General features: G+C 46.7%; 2 protein-coding genes across 2 annotated transcripts in view; both read left to right on the top strand.

Moving 5' to 3' along the window:
• gdpd1 (glycerophosphodiester phosphodiesterase domain containing 1) overlaps positions 1–5,748 on the top strand; it is a 37,342-nt gene extending 31,594 nt beyond the window's left edge. Inside the window, exon 11 of the mRNA XM_084325668.1 lies at positions 3,812–5,748. Coding sequence (XP_084181794.1) covers positions 3,812–3,946 — 135 coding nt within the window. The 3' untranslated portion in view covers positions 3,947–5,748. The remainder of the gene's footprint in view (positions 1–3,811) is intronic.
• Positions 5,749–6,462: 714 nt separating this feature from the next.
• ypel2b (yippee-like 2b) overlaps positions 6,463–20,315 on the top strand; it is a 29,578-nt gene continuing 15,725 nt past the window's right edge. Inside the window, exon 1 of the mRNA XM_084318219.1 lies at positions 6,463–6,635. The gene's annotated coding sequence lies outside the window, so the exon portion shown is untranslated. The remainder of the gene's footprint in view (positions 6,636–20,315) is intronic.

Genomic DNA, 20,315 nt, shown 5'->3' with positions numbered 1-20,315 from the left:
AGTGAGTTTAACTTACCAGCCCGCACTGCCACAGTCACTCGTCAACACACCTGTTTCCGTGACTGTGGACATACCCACGGGCTTCCCCGTTACACTCACCTCCCTAAACTCACGCCCCTCAGGACATCCGGGTCACTGGGCACCACTGTGACGGATCATACTGGGTCTGCGTTGTGTTTGATGTTAAATGAGAATGTCCCGAGGGGGAGTCGAACGGGGGGCTCCCGCGCCGCGGGCGACGACACAGGCCGCTGCACTAAGAAGTGAATTCACTCCTAACTACCGTACCTATGCGTCTGTTAACCCTGTTTTTTTTTTTTTTTTTTTTTTCCACTTTTTCTCCCATTTTCTGATCTTTCTCCCATCCCAATTTCGTATCATCCAATTCAACCCTCCCCTGTCACGAACGCTGTTTCTTGCCTCCCACAAGCCGGCTGCAATGTGGACTAAGTCATACATAGCACAAGTCCCCTCCGGTACTTGAGGTAACAGCAGTCGCATCTTTTCACCTGCGCAGCTCGATCTCTCAGTGGCGAGGAGTAACGCGTGGGAGGCTCACGCTGCCCCCGACACTTCCTGATTCTACTGCGCAGGCGCACCAACCGACCTGTAGGAGTCGCTGTCCACAACGCCCGATCCCCACCCATCAGTTTCCCACCCCCTAATACGGCCAATGTGTATTAGTATGAACGACCAGCTAAACTGAAAGCAATGTGGAGCGCTGGGCTCGAACAGGCAAGCCCAGCGTCTCCGTCATTCGTGGCGAGCGTCTTGCCCACTACGCCACGTAGCCGCCCCACGTCTGTTAACCCTGTTATGAGGAAGTGAGTTTAACTTACCTTCGTCAACACACCTGTTTCCGTGACTGTGGACATACCCACGGGCTTCCCCGTTACATCTACAGTGGTGCTAGCTTAGTTACAATGTGCTGTAAATGTCATTCTAGAAAGCATTTCATTGGATGCTAAATTAGTATACGCCCCCATGTGCAGGATGACTCATCGACATTAAAAAAAAGTTATAGAAATCCAGGAAATAACTAACTCTAAAATACCATTAAGAATACCTACAAAACTACTTTTCTGTCATTGTTGCGACAGATACTGGCGTATAAGTGACAATCAGGGCAAAACATAATGTGAGAACATAAACGTCTATTTTGATTTCATGGGGCCTTTAAGAAGTGTCTTACTCACTCACTGACTGCCCTTTATGCCTACTGCCATGTAAGGCAGCAATAAAAAGATCTCCACTCCTGTCTCTTTAGGGTCTGCTCCAGGTCTCTCAGTCTCCACTGTTCAACGGCAGGTTTCTTTGGGTCTTCCTCTCTGTACAGCCTTCCTTCTGGTGTCCAGTGTAGGGCGGCTCTTGTGACGTCATCCTGTTGTCTTTGCCTGATGTGTCCAATCCGTCTCCACCGCCTCCTCGTGGCGATAGATCTCTCTTGATTAGTCGGAGCGAGCGGTTGTTGATTGGACGTGGCGTTGGGACCGGATGATACGCACTTTTCTGAGGCTCCTTGTGTGGAATGTTGACGGCTCTGAGAGAGAGGTTGCCCTCTGTCACTCTGCAGCATTATGGGCTCAATGGCAGGGTAGGAAGAACACAACGGCTCTGGTCCAATTTTAGTGCTAGTGGTGTTGATGCTGGCCGGGGGGGGGGGGGGGGGGGGACTTCCACATATTGTTCAGCATTCCTGAAGGCGCCCATCGTTTACGCAGACTCCTTCAGAAGGGAAACCTTTTGGATTTTTAAACTTGATGCAGTATGGTATATCCTGGTTTAAATGAGGAGATTGATTATAGGCCTTTTCTATGAAATGTATAATATTACTATGATATATGTGTCTTATACTATTGTTTGTCTGGAAATGTAGTTTAGTTTTGTGTAAATTGTTTATTTACCATAGTCATTACTATGGTTTCTCGTTGTGATCCATTGTGGTCGCCCATCTATTCACTCTTGTCAGAAACCTGCTAATAGTATTTTATAGATTTTAGTCTATCATAATCAATAAGAAATCTATTACAATCTTTATTTAAAATGTTCAATGACAGAAATCTATTACAACATTTCCAGGCGCTTTTAATATCAATCTGCTCATTTTATGCCTGTCTATAATTATGCACATTTTATGCACATTTCATGCCTATGTCTATTTTGTGTCAACATCACTGCTGTGAAGCACTTTGGGCTTCAATTCTTGTATGAAAGGTGCTATACAAATAAAGTTTATTGTTATTATTATTATTTATCAGCATATTATTTATGGGTGACGCCCCCCAAGCCAAGTTTGTGTGGTAGTGAAAGGGTTATTAACCTTCTGTAGTGTGGTAGTGAAAGGGTTAACATTCTGTAGTGCGGTAGTGAACGGGTTAACCTTCTGTAGTGTGGTGGTGAAAGGGTTCACCTTCTGTAGTGAAAGGGTTAACCTTCTGTAGTGTGGTAGTGAAAGGGTTCACCTGAAGTTTGTTTCCTTCCGTGTGCTGATCTCAAAGCCTTCAGCAGCACCTGCGTGCTCCTTCAGTTACATGATACAGACCAGTCCTCCAGCACCCGGCCTCCTCACAGTTACATGATACAGACCAGTCCTCCAGCACCCGGCCTCCTCACAGTTACATGATACAGACCAGTCCTCCAGCACCCGGCCTCCTCACAGTTACATGATACAGACCAGTCCTCCAGCACCCTGCCTCCTCACAGTTACATGATACAGACCAGTCCTCCAGCACCCGGCCTCCTCACAGTTACATGATACAGACCAGTCCTCCAGCACCCTGCCTCCTTCAGTTACATGATACAGACCAGTCCTCCAGCACCCTGCCTCCTTCAGTTACATGATACAGACCAGTCCTCCAGCACCCTGCCTCCTTCAGTTACATGATACAGACCAGTCCTCCAGCACCCTGCCTCCTCACAGTTACATGATACAGACCAGTCCTCCAGCACCCGGCCTCCTTCAGTTACATGATACAGACCAGTCCTCCAGCACCCTGCCTCCTTCAGTTACATGATACAGACCAGTCCTCCAGCACCCTGCCTCCTTCAGTTACATGATACAGACCAGTCCTCCAGCACCCTGCCTCCTTCAGTTACATGATACAGACCAGTCCTCCAGCACCCTGCCTCCTTCAGTTACATGATACAGACCAGTCCTCCAGCACCCTGCCTCCTCACAGTTACATGATACAGACCAGTCCTCCAGCACCCTGCCTCCTCACAGTTACATGATACAGACCAGTCCTCCAGCACCCTGCCTCCTTCAGTTACATGATACAGACCAGTCCTCCAGCACCCGGCCTCCTCACAGTTACATGATACAGACCAGTCCTCCAGCACCCTGCCTCCTCACAGTTACATGATACAGACCAGTCCTCCAGCACCCTGCCTCCTCACAGTTACATGATACAGACCAGTCCTCCAGCACCCGGCCTCCTTCAGTTACATGATACAGACCAGTCCTCCAGCACCCTGCCTCCTTCAGTTACATGATACAGACCAGTCCTCCAGCACCCTGCCTCCTTCAGTTACATGATACAGACCAGTCCTCCAGCACCCTGCCTCCTTCAGTTACATGATACAGACCAGTCCTCCAGCACCCTGCCTCCTTCAGTTACAGTTAGAGTTTGTCTTAGAGCAGGGCGATAGAACGCCAGGTAGTTTGCAGGCTGTTTCGACGCGGAAATGGGCAAACACGCTATTGGGCGCACATGTCACATGACCTGGCCAATCAGAGCGCCGGAAACGCGGATGCGTTGTAAAAAGGCTACACGCCACCCGGCCTCCTCACAGTCTGTGTCTCTGCCTACAGGTGTACGTGTGGGTGCTGAACGACGAGGACGACTACCAGAGGGCGTTTGACCTGGGAGCCACAGGGGTTATGACAGATTTTCCCACCAAGCTTAAAGACTTCATAGAGAAGAAAGGCATTTCTAAACCCCAGTGACCTGCCAAAGTATGCTCCCTCCCCGCCGATCATTCAGAGACCGACTGACCTGCCAAAATGGCCCTGTGTCCACTTTACTGCCTGCATTCCACTTGGGGTATTTTCAGGCTGTGTTTTCCAATCACTTGGGGGGGGGGGGGTGTTAACCCCAATGACCGTGTCCTACACCCACACCCAGTGTTGTTGTTTTCCTGGAAAACTCGGACCAGCTCCGGGGAAAACATTTCTCAGTGTTTTGAATCATATAGTCTCCATGTACAGCAGACTCACCTGCCAACACCTCATCTCCCCTGGTTGGATCATAGCCTCAGAGGTGAGTGTTGGTGCATCGGTAGCAGCGTTGTTCCAAGTAGCACAAGTAGTATCACAAGTACAAATAGTATTACAGGTACAAGTAGTATTACAAGTACAAGTAGTATTACAAGCACAAGTAGTATCACAAGTGCAAGTAGTATTGCATTTTCCTCTAAGGAAGTAATGTAAGCGTGGTTAGTTCCTCATCATAAATCTTCCCCAGCTGTTGTGTATCTCCTTGCCTGGTTCCTGTTTGCCGTCACGTTGCTGGAGTTTAAAGTGTGCACGGCTGAAAGAGGAGAGGAGAGACACCCTAAAGACACTACTGTCTGCAGTGTCACCTTCAACATACCTCCACCTCCCAGTCTGTTGAGCCCCAATGCATTGCAGAGGTTGCAGGGTGCAACGCCAAAAGTACTGTTAAGAGAAGTAATGTGTAATACATGACTCATTTTTTTTTTTTGGGGCTACAACTGAGGTGCCCACATACAGTAGACGTTTAGCACAGTCGGAACACCAGCAGAGCTATGAAAATTACAATGACAGACATATATGAATATTATAACTGCAGCCAAGCAACATGTGAAGTACATTGATGTTTTGTTGAATGAATGTAACAGGCCTTTTCTGTTAAACATTTTTAAAGAACAGAAATCCAAACAATCTTATGCACCCCAGGTAAGCAGCCAGAAACCTGCCAGTAGTCATACCCCATACCCCCCCCCCCCCCCCCCATTACGGTCAGTCACAGTCAAATGGATTTAATCGGTACAGTACTGTATGTGGTATGTGGTGAAATATTCAGTTTTCTTGTATATTTTGTTAAGAGAGCTATCCTCTAAACTGTGATTTTGCTGTTATTCTATATGTTGTTCACATAAATCCTTCAAAAAAAATTCTGAATCCAATGCAAAGACTGAGGCATTCAACTAATATACCTATTATGTGGTGGAGGGTCTACATAGTATTTTGTGTTTCTTTCTTATTTCGCGAGAAACTGATATTGTAAATCAACTAAACAGTTTTTTTCTTGTATTGCATCCTTTACGTTGTTGATGCACAGAGATAGAACCACTTGTGTTTTTTGTTTTTTTCACTTTTGATAAAGTGGTCTTAGCCTTGATCTCTAACTTGAAACTTACCAGACCCTCACAGTTGGAATGTCTCAAAACTATTACTATCACGCTACTGATGCTAATCCATGTACATAAATATTTAATGAGAATGACACAGAATGAATGTAGTATTGATTTGAAAGGACTGTAAGTTGTGAGGTATTTCAAAGTCAAAACAGTATTGCTGTTTATTTTTTACAATATTATTGGGTGTTTTTAATGTTTTTATTCATGGTTTCATGTTTTTGCATGGTCAAATGAATATCTGTTTATTGTTGTTTGGATATGTTGTAATGTGGTGATTTTGAGTGATTGAACCAATCCGTGGGAGCTTTTCATACCAAATGGGATGCCTTATTTGATTTCACTTTAGTGTGATTTGATACACACATAGGCCCACTTTACCGTAATCAATAAAAAAAATAGGCCTTTTAATTTTGTGTCCTGTCACCTTTATTTCGCAGGCGCTTAAATCATGCCATATTTGCTTGATACAGAAGCAAAAATCTGTCTCGTTTTCAAGCAGATGCTTTTAAATGTACTTTACATTTTATTTCTGAACTCTAGTTTCAGCATCAATATCATCAAATAATCTCTCCGCCGGGATTTATAAATGGATAGGAATGTGTGATGTTGTGACAGGAGATGGCGCTGTTGACTTTAAGTGTTTAAATAAGTTTTCCAAATAGCGGGTTGAAATAATAGACATGTTTTGGTGCAATAAAAAGGACCTATGCGCGGATGCCCGGATTTTGATTGGTAGGCGTCTAGGCATATTTACTGCGCCTCTTTTCTAGTAAAAGTTAAAAGAAAAACAGACAATGCAGTTGAACAGTTCTTATGTTTTGGTCTTTGAAGAGCTCGGGTAATAATAGCGGACCATTCTTTCATAAAAACCCAATAGGCAGGTATGTATGTGCAGAGATCTCAATAAAATCTGAGCCTACAGTAAGATGATTGGTTACTCGTGTCGTCTCCGAGCCAATCAGCGTAGTGTTGCTATGCCTGGTCGCCGTGTTGGTTGGTCGTGGCGCCTGTCAGTTATGGATCTAGTGGAGGTACAGTATGTGGTTCTGCGCTCGGTCTTCAAAACTCTGTCTGGGTATACTGTACCTCCGCTGCGCGCTGGCGCGTCAACACACCGCGTCTAGAGCTGGAGAGGGGATCTGGATCTGCCTCGAGAGGAATGCGAAAGGGGCTTTAGGATTGGCATTGCCACGAGGAAAACGAGGAGGTGCAACTTTTCTACGTGGCGAGCGTATATTTTCTCCCCTTCAAAGGTAAAAAAAAAAAAAACCCATTGCCTGCATTTGCTTGCAAATGATTCATTTGTGCTATAATAAACTGCTTTCCTGTAATAAAGCTAAGAGCTTGTTCTGACGCGCAGTGGCCTTGTTAAACAAAGCCTGCCAAATACTTTAAATCGAATGATCCCTATGCCGAACGTTGTCTCTGCCATTCGACTTGTTTTTAGAATGAAGCATGGCGGATTGTTTTTGTTGTGGATGGGATAGGGAGGTCTGCAGTGGAGCAGATCGTGTTTATTATTACTGTCCTGCGTGCGCCTCCATCCGCGCTGTCCGTGCGCAGTGAGTGGCGCGCCTGCCGCGCACGTCAACGGTAATCAATACAAGCGATCATATGACCTCACGTGACCACCGCGACAAGACAATACATTAACATTAATCTCTGAAGTGTGTCATGTTATTGTCAAAGTCACAATGCCCGTATTGCTTTTCAGAAAATATGATGTGTGTATGTTATTGTGTGTGTGTGTCACTGTGTGTGTGAGTGTGAGAGTGTGTGTGTGTGTGTGTTGGTGTGTGTGTGTGTTTGGGTCCTGGGCAGCATTGCTATAAGCTGAGGCATCCCCGCCATCTGTGCACTGTGGTGGCTGAAGTCCTGCCCTAGATAAAGTGAGCCATTGCCTGTGTGACCTGATTCATACGAACCACCCCACATTCCAACAAACTCTGCAGTTCAACTCGGAGCAAAATCTGCACCTTCAAACTCTTCACTAAAACAATACTTTAAACTGCTTATTGCGACGGTAATCGTTGACCAAACAGTCTCGCGCTCTCCAATCTTATTTCGTTGCATGATAAGCTTGCGTGTAGTTATTGATTATTATGCGAGGGGTGGGGGTCAATCGGAGATCGGGTTTAGAGTCAGAGAGTTGCGTAGAGGTTGTAAGAGGATCCATGGACCTGCCCCGCTGTACAGTACTGGCACAGACATAACAAGGCATATGCAGACAGTGAGTAATGTGTTCTCAACCAGGAGCACCGTTAACAGTTTTTCCTCATATCTTCCCCCAAAATGTATAGTTAACAAAGGGCCTGCCAATGCCATCCCTGTCTCTCCCCCCCCCCCCCCCCCCTTCATCGAATCACTTCCCATTTCAAACACCACAGCATGGACACAAACAGAACAAGGGACAGTGAAGGAGGACCACACGCTGCCAGAAGCGCCCGCATCACTTAGATCTGATAAGGGTGCATGTGGGTGTGGGACGCAGCCTGTGATGTAGTGAGTGATGTCATGCCACTCTGTGCTGGTGAGCATGAGACACTGAATGAGAGAGAGAGAGAGTGAGATGAAAGAACAGAAAGTACACAGAGCTTGACGGAGGAGAGGAGCTTTTGGCTGTGGAGCTGTTCGGAGAAGGACAGGGCCGACGCAAGGACGGCCTCTCTCTCCCTCTCTCTCGCTCTAGGCTTCTCCCTCTTTCTCTGGCTCTCTCTATTTCTCTCTCTCTTTCTCTCTGTCACCCCCCCCCTCTCTCTATATATATCCTGATCCACCAGCAGCAGCAGTAAATTACATAACAAAGGTTGTCTTGGGGATACAGAGGGCTTTGGGCACGGTGAGTGTTTTGGCATGTAAGCATTGCATTGTCGCCCAGAATGGACCGGGGAGGACAGCTCTGCAACACTTACTACAGAGGGGACCCTTTAGGACAGACGGACGTGAAGCCGATAGATGCGGGAGAGACGGATGGACGGACAGGTAGCCTATTCAGGGCGACAAACTCACAGGACGGACAGCCGGACGACAGACAACCTGGACGAACGAATGGGAGTGAAAGAGAGACAGATAAGTGGGATAGACAGACAGACGGAGACAAAGACGTCTGCTGTCAGAGGCCGCCTGTGTCTTTTTTGACCAGCCTCGTTAGTTCTTAGTTATTCCATCCTGTCATTGAGAAAGGAAATGGACTGTTTTATTGCTCAATGGGCCAGACGTGCGTCAGCATTTTATAACTTGTCAGCATCTTGTTCTCACTAACAATGTTGCCTTTGAGGCTGTTATTATTAGACTTTATCATCCCATCAAAGACGGCGTTGTCTCGCTTCTGAAGACGAGCGCACTAAATAGTGTTATTTGGAGTAGCCAGACAAGTCCATACTGCAGACTTCAAACAGGTTCAATACACGTTGAAGGGCTTGAGGGTGATACACGGTGGATTATCTGGCCTGTAGTGGCATGCGTTAGATCTTTAGATGTGTTTTTTTGATGTTTTGGTCAGTTTGGTTGTTTTCTTTTTGGTATTCAAAATCTTGAGTAACTTCCTGTAAGTGGAAGTTAATCTTTTTGAAGTTCAGTCATCTAGTTATGATAGGGTTTCTTAAAGCTTTTGATCATGGGCATTTATCTGTCTATTCATCTGTAAAGCTATGTTACTTAAAATGCTTTCATGAGTAAAAAATTTATGAAATAAGAAAGACCAGCACTAGCTCACTTGCCCCTGTGTCCCATTATACTGACAAGTTTGAAGCTTTTAACAATGTGTTAAGTACAGTATGTGATATTGAACAATCAGAATGTATTGGAAAACTGAGCTTAGATCTCAGAATTGACCACAAGGCAATGACACATGTTGAAAGGGAGAAATAAACGGGACTGTAATGTAATTCCATACTCTGGAATATGAACCATGGATATATATTACAGATAGAATTCCACAAGACCACAGATGACTCATGGGAAAGCCTCTACTGTGTACTATACCCTTACGAGACACAGATAATCAGACACTCCATCACAGAAACCCAATGGCCATCCATTAGGGACATATTTGTTTCATGCCCTATATCAGTGGGCTGACAGTCGGCTATAATAAAACCCCACACAGTGCTTTTTTCAGCTCCATATTTCAAGCTAGCTAGCATCTGTCTTGCCCTGGCCTTGGCGCTGATGGACTGGCTGACCAAGGCCAGCTCGATGAACCCAGCAGCCCTGGAGTAAGCGGCACGCGTATACACTACTAGATTTTCCAGATTTAGCTCTGATTAGGTTGTCCTGGAAGAAAGGGTCAGGGATAACACGTTTCTGTAAGGAGCATACATTACCGTTAACTACCAAGGACCTAATGAGGTCCTACATACATATGTTAACAAAAGTGTTGGCACGAATATCATTTAACTGATCAGTTCACTTTTAGAATTAGAGGTAACCTGGTGGAAAATGGAAATTCGAGAGTCAAATCCTTTACAATTATTTTCAAAGTTCTTTACTGAACAGGTCACTGGGAAGGGAAGTAGAAGCCGTTCTGGAAGGATTTCCCTGCACTGACTTGAGCCGAGTGCCGCTGGTGGTTAATCAACAGTTTGTCAACATACAGCCTGGCTCCTCATTGGCTCCTCATACTTAATCATTATCACCGTGCCGTGTCAGAGTGGCTTCACAGAGGTCCAGAGCACCTCCCATCTCCAAACCTTAGCTGAAGCTGTAGTTTGTTTAATGCTGCAATGTGTTGTTTTTGGGAGAGAAGTGAAAAATACCTAAATAAACAAACTGTCTGTGGAGGAAAACGGGTCCCTGGAACACTGTTGTTGTTGTTGTTGTCGTCGGTAGGGCCCAATTTTGTTTACAAACATAGGTGCACATTTGGCTCACAGTGCCTCAAAATAATTTTATTTTGATTTATGATTAAATTAAATGTACAGTAAATATGTTTTGTAACTGTAACCGCACGCTCTGCAAACCGATCCTCCTCTCCCTGAAAGCGGCTCGGTGCAGCTTTAACTGCTTCAGCAGGTCCTGTGGTGCTCGCTGCTCTCGGAGGGCACCGGTCCTCCAGGGCTAGATGTTACAGATCAGGGCTTGAGTTTCTGCCGCTATAAGCCTCCCCTTTATCCTCACTCTGACCTAAAATGACCACGGAAAGAGTACGCTTTGGGTTAAACATTAGGAGTGTGTGTGTCTTTGTCTTTGTGTCTTTGTCTTTGTCTCTGTGACACCACGGTGTGTGTGTGTGTGTTTGCGTGTGTGCATGTGTGTGTGTGTCTTTGTCTCTGTGACAGCATGGTGTGTGTGTTTGCGTGTGTACATGTGTGTGTGTGTGTATGTGTGTGTCTTTGTCTCTGTGACATCACGGTGTGTGTGTGTGTCTTTGTCTCTGACATCACGGTGTGTGTGTGTGTCTTTGTCTCTGACATCACGGTGTGTGTGTGTGTGTGTGTGTGTGTGTATTTGCGTGTGTGTGTATGTGTGTGTGTGTGTAACTGTATGCGTGTGTGTGTGTGTGTGTGTGTGTATGTGTGTGTGTGTGTGTGTGTGTGTGTCAGGGGCCCAGATCCCACGCCGCTGGCAGAGAGAAAACAAGGACATGTCTCACTGCAGGCCGTCCCTCCCTGCTGCTGGACCCTTTAATCAGCCTTTCTCTGACTTTACAAACTCATATCATCTTACTGCAGCACAAGCAATGTGTTTATTTCACATCAGTCATGACGTCACAGAGCATTGTGTTTATTTCACATCAGTCATGACGTCACAGAGCATTGTGTTTATTTCACATCAGTCATGACGTCACAGAGCATTGTGTTTATTTCACATCAGTCATAACGTCACAGAGAGATATGCCACTCTCGTTCCTGCTTTTTCTTAGTGTTTCAGATGCTATGGTGACGTCATATCTCAGAAAGACAGATCATGGTATTTCTGGAATATAAAGTATAGATTTCCCAGAAAGTATGGTATTTCCATAATTTCTTTGGTCACCAAAATTATTGTAAATACCATGACTATCATGTTTTAAATTGGATTATACCATGGTATAATTTAAGTACAAAGGTGGTAGCCTGCCATAGCGATAACATCACTTTTACCATGGCAGTATCATGCACTCGTAACAAAAATTATGCTAAATAGCACTAAAAGTGGTTATTTGGCTTGTAATCATGGGAGAACCTCCTTATCATTAAAGGTGCTGCACCTCAACCACCTCCAAAGAACCACTGAAGAACCACAATAATTTTGTGTGTGGTACATTATCTATACAATGGCCGGTACCACAGTGAAACAGAAATGACCACCACACCACCACCACTACACACCATCACTCTACCACCACACCCCCATCACTACACACCATCACACCACCACCACACCCCCATCACTCTACCACCACATCCCCATCACTCTACCACCACACCACCATCACACTACCATCACACCACCATCACTCTACCATCACACCACCATCACACTACCATCACACCACCATCACTCTACCATCACTCTACCATCACACCACCATCACTCTACCATCACTCTACCATCACTCTACCATCACACCACCATCACTCTACCATCACACCACCATCACTCTACCATCACTCTACCATCACTCTACCAACACACCACCATCACACTACCATCACTCTACCATCACACCACCATCACTCTACCATCACTCTACCATCACTCTACCATCACTCTACCATCACTCTACCATCACACCACCATCACACCACCATCACTCTACCATCACTCTACCATCACTCTACCATCACTCTACCATCACTCTACCATCACACCACCATCACACCACCATCACTCTACCATCACTCTACCATCACACCACCATCACACCACCATCACTCTACCATCACTCTACCATCACTCTACCATCACACCACCATCACTCTACCATCACTCTACCATCACTCTACCATCACTCTACCATCACTCTACCATCACACCACCATCACTCTACCATCACTATACCATCACACCACCATCACACCACCAGCACTCTACCATCACTCTACCATCACTCTACCATCACTCTACCATCACACCACCATCACTCTACCATCACACCACCATCACTCTACCATCACACCACCATCACTCTACCATCACTCTACCATCACACCACCATCACTCTACCAGCACTCCACCATCACTCTACCATCACACCACCATCACTCTACCATCACACCACCATCACTCTACCAGCACTCCACCATCACTCTACCATCACTCTACCATCACACCACCATCACTCTACCATCACACTACCATCACTCTACCATCACACCACCATCACTCTACCATCACACCACCAGCACTCCACCATCACTCTACCATCACTCTACCATCACACCACCATCACTCTACCATCACACTACCATCACTCTACCCTCACACCACCATCACTCTACCATCACTCTACCATCACACCACCATCACTCTACCATCACACTACCATCACACCACCATCACACCACCAGCACTCTACCATCACTCTACCATCACTCTACCATCACTCTACCATCACTCTACCATCACTCTACCATCACACCACCATCACTCTACCATCACTCTACCATCACACTACCATCACTCTACCATCACTCTACCATCACACCACCATCACTCTACCATCACTCTACCATCACACTACCATCACTCTACCATCACTCTACCATCACACTACCATCACTCTACCATCACTCTACCATCACACCACCATCACTCTACCATCACTCTACCATCACACTACCATCACACCACCATCACTCTACCATCACACTACCATCACTCTACCATCACACCACCATCACTCTACCATCACACCACCATCACTCTACCATCACTCTACCATCACACTACCATCACTCTACCATCACTCTACCATCACACTACCATCACTCTACCATCACTCTACCATCACACTACCATCACTCTACCATCACTCTACCATCACACCACCATCACTCTACCATCACTCTACCATCACACTACCATCACACCACCATCACTCTACCATCACTCTACCATTACTCTACCATCACTCTACCATCACACCACCATCACACCACCATCACTCTACCATCACTCTACCATCACTCTACCATCACACCACCATCACTCTACCATCACTCTACCATCACTCTACCATCACTCTACCATCACACCACCATCACTCTACCATCACTCTACCATCACTCTACCATCACACCACCATCACTCTACCATCACTCTACCATCACACTACCATCACTCTACCATCACTCTACCATCACACCACCATCACTCTACCATCACTCTACCATCACTCTACCATCACACTACCATCACACTACCATCACACCACCATCACTCTACCATCACTCTACCATCACACCACCATCACACCACCATCACTCTACCATCACACTACCATCACACCACCATCACTCTACCATCACACCACCATCACTCTACCATCACTCTACCATCACACTACCATCACACCACCATCACTCTACCATCACTCTACCATCACTCTACCATCACACCACCATCACACCACCATCACTCTACCATCACTCTACCATCACTCTACCATCACACCACCATCACTCTACCATCACTCTACCATCACACTACCATCACACCACCATCACTCTACCATCACTCTACCATCACACTACCATCACTCTACCATCACTCTACCATCACTCTACCATCACACCACCATCACTCTACCATCACTCTACCATCACACCACCATCACTCTACCATCACTCTACCATCACACCACCATCACTCTACCAGCACTCCACCATCACTCTACCATCACTCTACCATCACACCACCATCACTCTACCATCACACCACCATCACTCTACCATCACACTACCATCACTCTACCATCACTCTACCATCACACCACCATCACTCTACCAGCACTCCACCATCACTCTACCATCACTCTACCATCACACCACCATCACTCTACCATCACACCACCATCACTCTACCATCACTCTACCATCACTCTACCATCACTCTACCATCACTCTACCATCACACCACCATCACACTACCATCACTCTACCATCACTCTACCATCACACCACCATCACTCTACCATCACACCACCATCACTCTACCATCACTCTACCATCACACTACCATCACACCACCATCACTCTACCATCACTCTACCATCACTCTACCATCACACCACCATCACACCACCATCACTCTACCATCACTCTACCATCACTCTACCATCACACCACCATCACTCTACCATCACTCTACCATCACACTACCATCACACCACCATCACTCTACCATCACTCTACCATCACACTACCATCACTCTACCATCACACCACCATCACTCTACCATCACTCTACCATCACACCACCATCACTCTACCATCACTCTACCATCACACCACCATCACTCTACCAGCACTCCACCATCACTCTACCATCACTCTACCATCACACCACCATCACTCTACCATCACACCACCATCACTCTACCATCACACTACCATCACTCTACCATCACTCTACCATCACACCACCATCACTCTACCAGCACTCCACCATCACTCTACCATCACTCTACCATCACACCACCATCACTCTACCATCACACCACCATCACTCTACCATCACTCTACCATCACTCAACCATCACTCTACCATCACTCTACCATCACTCTACCATCACACCACCATCACACTACCATCACTCTACCATCACTCTACCATCACACCACCATCACTCTACCATCACACCACCATCACTCTACCATCACTCTACCATCACACTACCATCACACCACCATCACTCTACCATCACTCTACCATCACTCTACCATCACACCACCATCACACCACCATCACTCTACCATCACTACCATCACTCTACCATCACACCACCATCACTCTACCATCACTCTACCATCACACTACCATCACACCACCATCACTCTACCATCACTCTACCATCACACTACCATCACTCTACCATCACTCTACCATCACTCTACCATCACACCACCATCACTCTACCATCACTCTACCATCACACCACCATCACTCTACCATCACTCTACCATCACACCACCATCACTCTACCAGCACTCCACCATCACTCTACCATCACTCTACCATCACACCACCATCACTCTACCATCACACCACCATCACTCTACCATCACACTACCATCACTCTACCATCACTCTACCATCACACCACCATCACTCTACCAGCACTCCACCATCACTCTACCATCACTCTACCATCACACCACCATCACTCTACCATCACACCACCATCACTCTACCATCACTCTACCATCACTCTACCATCACTCTACCATCACTCTACCATCACACCACCATCACACTACCATCACTCTACCATCACACCACCATCACACCACCATCACACTACCATCACTCTACCATCACTCTACCATCACACTACCATCACTCTACCATCACTCTACCATCACACCACCATCACACTACCATCACTCTACCATCACTCTACCATCACACCACCATCACTCTACCATCACTCTACCATCACTCTACCATCACTCTACCATCACTCTACCATCACACCACCATCACACCACCATCACTCTACCATCACACCACCATCACTCTACCATCACTCTACCATCACTCTACCATCACACCACCATCACTCTACCATCACACTACCATCACTCTACCATCACTCTACCATCACACCACCATCACTCTACCATCACTCTACCATCACACTACCATCACTCTACCATCACTCTACCATCACACTACCATCACTCTACCATCACACTACCATCACTCTACCATCACACCACCATCACTCTACCATCACTCTACCATCACTCTACCATCACTCTACCATCACACCACCATCACTCTACCATCACTCTACCATCACACTACCATCACTCTACCATCACACCACCATCACTCTACCATCACTCTACCATCACACCACCATCACTCTACCATCACACTACCATCACTCTACCATCACACCACCATCACTCTACCATCACTCTACCATCACACCACCATCACTCTACCATCACTCTACCATCACTCTACCATCACTCTACCATCACTCTACCATCACTCTACCATCACACCACCATCACTCTACCATCACTCTACCATCACACTACCATCACTCTACCATCACTCTACCATCACACCACCATCACTCTACCAGCACTCCACCATCACTCTACCATCACTCTACCATCACACCACCATCACTCTACCATCACACCACCATCACTCTACCATCACACCACCATCACTCTACCAGCACTCCACCATCACTCTACCATCACTCTACCATCACACTACCATCACTCTACCATCACACCACCATCACTCTACCATCACACCACCATCACTCTACCAGCACTCCACCATCACTCTACCATCACTCTACCATCACACCACCATCACTCTACCATCACACTACCATCACTCTACCATCACACCACCATCACTCTACCATCACACCACCATCACTCTACCAGCACTCCACCATCACTCTACCATCACTCTACCATCACACCACCATCACTCTACCATCACACTACCATCACTCTACCATCACACCACCATCACTCTACCATCACTCTACCATCACTCTACCATCACACCACCATCACTCTACCATCACTCTACCATCACTCTACCATCACACCACCATCACTCTACCATCACTCTACCATCACTCTACCATCACACCACCATCACTCTACCATCACTCTACCATCACACTACCATCACTCTACCATCACACCACCATCACACTACCATCACTCTACCATCACACCACCATCACACCACCATCACTCTACCATCACACCACCATCACACCACCATCACTCTACCATCACTCTACCATCACTCTACCATCACACCACCATCACTCTACCATCACTCTACCATCACACCACCATCACACCACCATCACTCTACCATCACACTACCATCACTCTACCATCACACCACCATCACACTACCATCACTCTACCATCACACCACCATCACTCTACCATCACACCACCATCACACTACCATCACTCTACCATCACTCTACCATCACACCACCATCACTCTACCATCACTCTACCATCACACCACCATCACACCACCATCACTCTACCATCACACCACCATCACACCACCATCACACCACCATCACACTACCATCACACCACCATCACACTACCATCACTCTACCATCACACCACCATCACACCACCATCACTCTACCATCACACCACCATCACTCTACCATCACTCTACCATCACACCACCATCACTCTACCATCACACCACCATCACACTACCATCACTCTACCATCACACCACCATCACACCACCATCACTCTACCATCACTCTACCATCACACCACCATCACTCTACCATCACACCACCATCACACTACCATCACACTACCATCACTCTACCAGCACTCTACCATCACACCACCATCACACCACCATCACTCTACCATCACTCTACCATCACACCACCATCACACCACCATCACACTACCACCACTCTACCATCACACTACCATCACTCTACCATCACTCTACCATCACACCACCATCACACCACCATCACTCTACCATCACTCTACCATCACACCACCATCACACCACCAAGTTCCAAGTCAGTCAGAAGATCCTTAGGAACTTCTACTCATGTACAATAGAGAGCATCCTGACCGGCAACATCACCTCCTGGTTTGGGAATAGCACTGCAAAAGACCGTAGCAGACTACAAAGAGTGACACGTTCAGCCGAACGCACAATTAGAGGGGGGCTTCCCACCCTCCAGAACATTTACAACAAGCGGTGCAAGGGGAAGGCTAAGAGAATTATTAAGGACTCGAGCCACCCGAACAACTGCCTCTTTGAACTGCTGCCGTCAGGCAAGCGATACCGGAGTCTTATGGCGAGCACAGAAAGACTCAGAAGGAGCTTCTATCCCCAGGCCATCAGGCTGCTAAACGAACAATAATCGCTAAACGAACAATAATCACTATGCAACAACCATCAAATGCACACAGCACACACACCCACACGCACACACTCACTCAAACAAACAACACACTGCAGCACCCACTCTCCACACTTTAGATCACACAAACACACTTACACTTTATATTTATTGATAAAGGATTTGCACTACAACTCGTACACCTACTGTGAATTGTACCTAAACTGCACCTCGTCCATTTATGCCTTGCACTATATAGTATTGTATATTAGTACACTGCACAGTATTGTATATTGTATGGTAACTACGTCTACGAACATTGTACATATGTCTAAACTGAACACTGTGACCTCTTTTTTTACTTCTAATTTTTACTATGTTTTTATTTCATACTTATCTTGTCATGCACAGTCTCTGGAGCGCAACAGTAAGAAGCATTTTGTACAAAAGTATTCTGTACTTCTGTATGACAACTATTAAAGAAACTTGAAACTTGAAACCATCACACTACCACCACTCTACCATCACACTACCATCACTCTACCATCACTCTACCATCACTCTACCATCACACCACCATCACACCACCATCACTCTACTATCACTCTACCATCACTCTACCATCACACCACCATCACTCTACCATCACACCACCATCACTCTAACATCACACTACCATCACACTACCATCACACCACCATCACTCTACCATCACTCTACCATCACACCACCATCACACCACCATCACACTACCATCACTCTACCATCACACTACCATCACTCTACCATCACTCTACCATCACACTACCATCACACCACCATCACTCTACCATCACTCTACCATCACACCACCATCACACCACCATCACTCTACCATCACACCACCATCACTCTACCATCACACCACCATCACTCTACCATCACTCTACCATCACTCTACCATCACACCACCACAATACCTTTTTTGGTAAGAGCGGAAAATGAGGACCTAGTCATCATGTGACAGAATAACAAAGTCACCATAAGTCATATTCAGACCATGTAGTCACAGAACACATGGCAGAGGCCAGGGGCTAGGAGCCAGCGAGTCGGGGGCTAGGAGCAAGAGAGTCAGGGGCTAGGAGCCAGAGTGTCAGGGACTAGGAGCCAGAGAGTCAGGGGCTAGGAGCCAGAGAGTCAGGGGCTAGGAGCCAGAGAGTCAGGGACTAGGAGCCAGAGAGTCAGTGACTAGGAGCCAGAGAGTCAGGGGCTAGGAGCCAGAGAGTCAGGGGCTAGGAGCCAGAGAGTCGGGGTGGGAAAAATGATTAAAAATAAACAGATAAGGGCGGCTAAGTGGCGCAGTGGGCAAGGCGCTCGCCACTAGTGCAAGAGATGCTGGGTTCGAGCCCAGCTCTCGGCATTGCTACCAGCTTGGCTGGTCGTTCATACTAACACAATTGGCAGTGTTAGGGGTGGGAAAGCTGGTGGGTGGGTCCTGGTCGTTGTAAACAGCGACTCCTACAGTTCGGTCGGGGCGCCTGCTCAGCGAGGAAAGGATCTAAGGGGGTAGTGTGATCCTTCCACACGTTACACTCTCTCAGTGAGAGTCCGCGCTGCCAGGTGAAAAGAAGCGGTTGATTGGCTACACATGTGTCGGAGGAAGCATGTGATAGCCTCCACTCTCCCAGACCGACCGTAGGGGGTAGGTGCGCAGCGACCAGGAAGGGGATTGGGAATTGGCATAACGACTAACATTGGGATGGGAGAAAAACGGAGGAAAAAGGAGGGGAGAAAAGATAAAAAAAAATTAAAATAAAAAAACAGATAAAAACAATGGATCAACTTAAAGGGGCACCGTGTAGCTTTGGGAGAGAGTGGAAAGACATTCTAATGTTTCACTGCTTTTATTGAC

This window comes from Notolepis coatsorum (assembly GCF_963971535.1).
Source record: "Notolepis coatsorum genome assembly, chromosome: 1".
In the NCBI taxonomy this organism is placed as follows: Eukaryota; Metazoa; Chordata; class Actinopteri; order Aulopiformes; family Paralepididae; genus Notolepis; species Notolepis coatsorum.
Note: the sequence above shows the minus strand (reverse complement) of the source record. Positions and strands in the feature narration are given on the sequence as shown.